The 5,654-nt window shown below is 55.6% G+C and overlaps 1 protein-coding gene across 1 annotated transcript; it reads right to left on the minus strand.

Annotated features, from left to right (window-relative positions):
* Nucleotides 1-275: 275 nt before the first annotated feature.
* Nucleotides 276-2,509, minus strand: LOC109743336 (protein NUCLEAR FUSION DEFECTIVE 4). The gene is made up of 2 exons (XM_020302417.4): nt 1,278-2,509; nt 276-1,013 (listed from the first exon to the last, which is right to left on the minus strand). The coding sequence occupies exons 1-2, from the start codon at nt 2,411-2,413 to the stop codon at nt 530-532; spliced, it is 1,620 nt and encodes a 539-aa protein (XP_020158006.1). The 5' UTR covers nt 2,414-2,509; the 3' UTR covers nt 276-529.
* Between the last annotated feature and the right edge of the window lie 3,145 nt (nt 2,510-5,654).

Consider the following 5,654-nt stretch of genomic DNA (forward strand, 5'->3'; position numbering starts at 1 on the left):
GTACATGTACGGACGTGCCCAACAGATTCTTCTCTACACGTATAGCTAGCTTAGCTAGCTGCCGGCCTGCCGGTACTACACAATCAATCAGTAGTAGAATTCCACGATCTTAATTAATTAAGCATATATACAAGTCTAAACAAGCCATTCATAGTTGCTTTCATGCACTAAATGTTAATTGCAGCTCCAGGTACGTACACTACTCAACATCCCAACGTCGACACTCCTACATGCTGGCACTAAAACAAGAAATGAAGAAGCATGATACTCGATGATGAAAAGAAAATCTGCTATTCTTCAATCACTCTTTATATGCATATATATCTGCAGCGAAAAGGTGATGATCAACCTGCACAATATCTACTCAGTCCAGCTTGATCTGCGTGCGTATCCCCTCCGTGGGATCGATCAGTCAAGAAGAAAAGCCATGAAAAAGAAGAAAACAAAAAGCTACATCGATCGCATCGCGGCAGATCGATGCTTCGTGTCTCCTAAGTTAATCAATCACCCGCCATGGCCGCCGCCGTCGTCAAGCCTTCTGACGGGCACCTAGGAAGTTAGCTACGCGCGACAGCCACTGTAACCTCACCGGCAGCCTGCCGGCGAAGCTGCGCGACCGGACGTAGAGCACGACGCAGAGCAGCGTGCCGACGACGCAGGTGGCGCCCCAGATGGCGAAGGTGGCCTGGTAGCAGCTGGCGCCGGAGCAGGTGGCGGCCCCGCGCGCGCCGGCCTCCCGCTGGTACAGGAACGCCGAGAAGTAGCCGAAGCAGAGCGAGCCGACGGGGATGTTGGACACGAGGACGTTGTGGTTGACGCCGAAGTTCTTGGCGCCGAACAGCTCGCTCGTCGCCGACACCGCCACCGACGTGATGGCCCCCGTGCAGGTCCCGATGATGGCCGTGCTCGCGTACAGGAAGACGCTGCCCGGGTTGAGCAGCAGGAAGAAGGCGCACGCCATGGGCGCCATCAGCGACGCCATGGACCCCGTCCGCGATATGCTGTGGCCGCTTCTGCACCACAAACCAACGAATTCAGTTAGCCGCCGCTTCCGTTTCTTCTGCTTCTGGAAACAAGTGAAATTGCATGGACAAAAGCAGAGAAGATTCGATTCCACTCTAGAACTAGAAGTTGTTGATGGTTACAAGTTTCCCATTTAAAAGGACCCCATGAATCCTGGAGGGAGACTCCAAGAAGATCTCAAGGGCCCAATCGGACGAAAATAAATGTTAATCTAATCATGCAAGTGTGTGTGGAAAGAATGGTGAAGTGCTTACTTTGCAGAGTAGTAGTCCATGAAGGACGGGAGGAGGCGACCGAAGAATCCGAAGGAAGACGACAGCGAGACCAGGGTGGAAGTCTGCCCGAGACCTCGCGACTCGGCAATCTGCCCCAGATTGTTGAGGAAGACCAGGCCCAGGGTGCCGCTGAACATGTAGCTGAAGAAGTAGAGCCAGAAGTCCGGCTTCTTGAGCAGCTGGAGGCCTCCGACCTCCTCCTGGGGATCCTCCTCCGCGGCGACGATCTCTTCCTCCTTGGTCTCGAGGTCCATCACCTCGATCACGACCACCGCGTCGTCGCTGCCGAGATCGTGGATCCTGTTCTCGCGCTTCGCCTCCCAGATCTTGTTCATGCTCTGACGGATCTTGAGCGCCGCCGGGATGAGCATGGGGACGGCGAGGAGCACGCTGAGGCTGATCATGTGCTCCCTGGAGGACAGCCCGCTGGCCGTAGAGCCGATGCTGCCGACCACGGCGCACGCGCCCGTGGCGAGGGTGATGGCGAACATGACGAGGAATGCCGTGTCCGTGCTCGCCATGGAGTCGGTCTTGAGGTCGAACAGCCTGAGGGCCGGCGCCACGAACACGGTGACGATCATCGGCACGACGGCATTGAGGAGGAGGTACGTCTTGGCCTTGGAGTCGGCCAGGCGGGGCAAGCTCTCGGCCAGGCTGGTGTACACCTTGGCGCTGAGGCCGAGGTAGCTGGTGGCGAGGCTGACGGCGACGCGGCTCCTGGACGCGAAGTTCTTGATGCAGAGGAGGTAGCAGACGGTGTTGATCCAGCAGATGCCGTTCCCGGCGAGGGCGGTGAGCAGGAACAGGTGCCAGCACTTGAGCCCGGGGCTGTCCAGGAAGAGGTACTGCACGCCATAGCCGACGAGGCCGAACGAGGCGCCGACGAAGGCGACGAGCGGGAGCGGCACGTAGAGCGCGGCCACCCCGGAGAACCAGCCGAAGAGCTTGCCGGCGTCGGAGGCGAAGGCGAGGAAGTTGAGCTGCACCTGGGAGATGCCCTTGAGCTCCTTGAGCTGCGACGAGTAGACGGGGAAGTCGGAGTTGGGGCCGTTGATGGTCTGCAGCCAGATGGTCCCGACGAGGCTCAGCCAGTGGGCCGAGGAAGGCGACGACATCGCCGGGGAGAGGAGAGCTGTACGTGCTCCGTCCGGGCTCCGGGGTGGTGGTGGTGGTGTTGGAGGCACTGGAGCTCTGATAATAATTATGGCCCGTGGCCGCTGGGTATTTATGCACCGCCGGTGGTAAACCAACCGGCGACTCCTCGTCCAAGTCGGACGGGTGTGGCTGTAAATCACCGGCAATTAAGGGTCCGCTTCCGACGTGGCGGCGAGCTGCTGCTTCAGATATGTGGCTTCTCCGTCAGCCAGTAAAGTATACGAGCCGGACACAGTTAGGCCAACAGAGTGCCAGGGCCGAGGTGTAACTGTCACGCCGATCCGATGGAGCTCAGGACTCAGAATTCAGACCGCAGCCGGTTGCTTGCAAGATTTTTCAGTGCTGCCGCGGCGAGACACCTGGTGGCCGCTGCTGTTCCAAGCTGACCAGCCTGAGCTGTCTAGCTAGCCAGAAATTAATGGCGGATGACCTATGGCTGGATCGAGCTCCTGGCCATGGTTACCCCGAGCTGGTTACGGTTTGCCCGGCAGCCACGACGACGGGGAGACTGCAGGGTTCACAATTCATTTGGCCAGCCAAGACGTCACGGTGATGAATCCGGCCGTCCCCGGACGCTGAAGCGAAACCAAACACGACGATCGCCGAGAGCCGAGATCGATCTCCGCGATCTGCGGCGTCGGCGGAACTTGGAAGCTCCCAAGATTGCGGCTTGGCTTCGTCCTTCTTAACCTGACGCATACATATTACATATATAGCACAATACTTGCCTAGTATCACGATGTATTTGTATGTATGGAATCCTACGAAAAGAAGAAGGTAAATCCTTCCTCCCGATTCAGTTCCTCTCTGTGTCCGACGACGAGTCGGGTTCAGTTTCGATCGAGACCGTTTCTTGGAGATTCAGCCGTGCGTCGACGTGACGGCGTTTCCCGCCACTCGGATCGACCTCACCCCCGTTTTCAAATGCAGTGAACCTCCTCCGGGAGTCCGTGGCGCCTTGTCCCCCGGCGGTCACCGTCAGCCCGGCCGGCCACTTTCGCCCGCTTGAGAAACATCGCCACTGTTTCCATGGAGCAGTAATGCCGCGTTCCCATCACTCCCCCGCAGGTACGGTTAAATCTCGGCGTCTCCGGCCACGCTCGCAGCCGCGGTTACTGTCGTCCCGCCTTGGCGCCATTAAAATGGATCCGCCATGACCTGCAGGCAACAGAGGTGATGTCAGGCCCGTAGGGGCGAGGCGTGTACAGGCTCCCAGCCATGTCTGGCCGGCCGCGGCCGGAATGAATTTGGCGCTCGCACCCATGCCGTCGACCGGCTTCAGCGTGAAGGCGGATCCCGCCATTAATCGCCGTTCCTACGGCGTAACGGTGACATCACGGCATACACGGTGGCCGCCGGTATCTGGGAGGCGGGCTGCTCCTCTTCCTGTACCTGTACGGAGTGCAGCCTGACCATACCTGAGGCCTAACAAATGGAATGGAATTATCTCCCGTTCTGCATTCAGACAGGCCTTGGAGCTGGGACTGACTGAACTGCCGTTTTCGTTCGTTCGACTAGATGCATGATGATGGGTGGCGTCGTGTTGGACTCGACGAAACGAATAGATGGAAACGTATACTCATGTCCAACACGCTTGATTTCTGAGATATCGAGAGGCCACCGTTGGCACGCGAATCACATTCATTCGGCCTTCAGGTTCAGGTTCAGGTTCAGACCAACAAATAATCATGTTGTTCAGAGCCAGAGGAGAAGAGATGCTGAGATCACTCTGAGCACACGCTGATCTCATCCGGTAACAATAGATGAAAACGAAGCCAAAAAGCTTATACCGGAATTGAGTAAACACACCGTCAGAGGATGAGAAGACAAGCCACATGGTAGGACTCGAAAAGAGACTGCATATTCGGTTGCTCCGTCGTCTGAAGCGCCGTGTCACGATCCTTTCGGTTGAATTTCAGAAAAGCATCCATGTGCAACCCTTATGCCAAAGTGATGTAGTCCATAGCTCATATTCAGAATTCAGACATTTCGGTCCGACGAGTGGGAAGATTGGTAGGATGATGATCAACTGGTTCTAAAGGGGGTGAATGCAGGCCTAACCAACCTACCATCTACATTCTGCTGGCGTGAAGATACCACATGTCCAGCTTTGAGAAGCCAGTTAGGTGTGTGAAATCTAAAGTTCCAAGGCAGTTCAGACAGTCAAAACTCAGTAAGTTCGCAAAAAGGGATTGCGGTTTCTACGTGGCACATGTCAAAGGTCCAGTCAAGACTCAGGACTACACCACTTATTTGCTCATGATAACTCTCGTCATGATTCATGATTCAGAGTCCCTCACTCAACAATTTTGGCGGTGCCCATTCTCCGAGGCGACGCGGTTGCCGTCCTTGAGAAGACGTTCACTTCTTGTGTCCTTGAAGCAAGTCTTACTACTGGATATTACGTCTCTCTTCTGAATGCCGTAGTTTCTTGGAGGAACTACACTGTCGATGCAGCGTCCCCGTCTCTCGTCCGCCATGGGAAAACAGAGGACAGGTCCTTGGCGTGTCTCGAAATCGAAGTGAACTTCAGCAAGTGGGAGGACGCGATGGTTGAACCGCAGAGTGAGACCAAGCGAATTCAGGGGTGAAAGCTGAGAGGGATTCAGGGGTGAAACGTGTGACTGAGGGCGCAAAGACGTATAGAAGGTGGCGCGGCGCCGAGACCTCGCCTGCGGACAAGGAGAAGGAAGATTGAACGCCGCTCGGCCGCTGCCGTGACGGCGAGGCGTTGAGGTGGAGCCCTTTCCCGGCTGCCGGTAGCCAACGGCAGACCGAGAAGTCTGCTCCCCTCCGGCAAGTTCGCTTCGAATTACTTTCGCTAATCGCGAAGTCGTAGGGACGAGTTGTCAGTGACAGGGCGCACCGTAAAACCTATCGTCGGCCCAATTGGTATATGGGCTGGGCTAAAATTTTTTTACTCAGGTTGGTTACGGCGGAGTGGGCTTTATTTCTTTTCCTGCTAGGCCTCTTCCGACCAGAGCTATTGAAGACTTTGCATATTTGGTGGCTTCCTGCCAAAAATTCTTCGATATTTGGTGATTTCTATTTCGGGAAATTTCTTGTGTTTGCTACTTTCGGAATTTAAATTTTCGTTTCCTGAAAATCTTGGTCCAACTTTTCAGAATATGAAAACGTCGAAGGAATTCGAACTTTCAGAAATTTTAGAGCTTTTCAAGGGGGGGGGGGGGGGGGGGGGAC

The sequence above is a fragment of the Aegilops tauschii genome, chromosome 3 (assembly GCF_002575655.3).
Source record: "Aegilops tauschii subsp. strangulata cultivar AL8/78 chromosome 3, Aet v6.0, whole genome shotgun sequence".
Taxonomy (NCBI): domain Eukaryota; kingdom Viridiplantae; phylum Streptophyta; class Magnoliopsida; order Poales; family Poaceae; genus Aegilops; species Aegilops tauschii.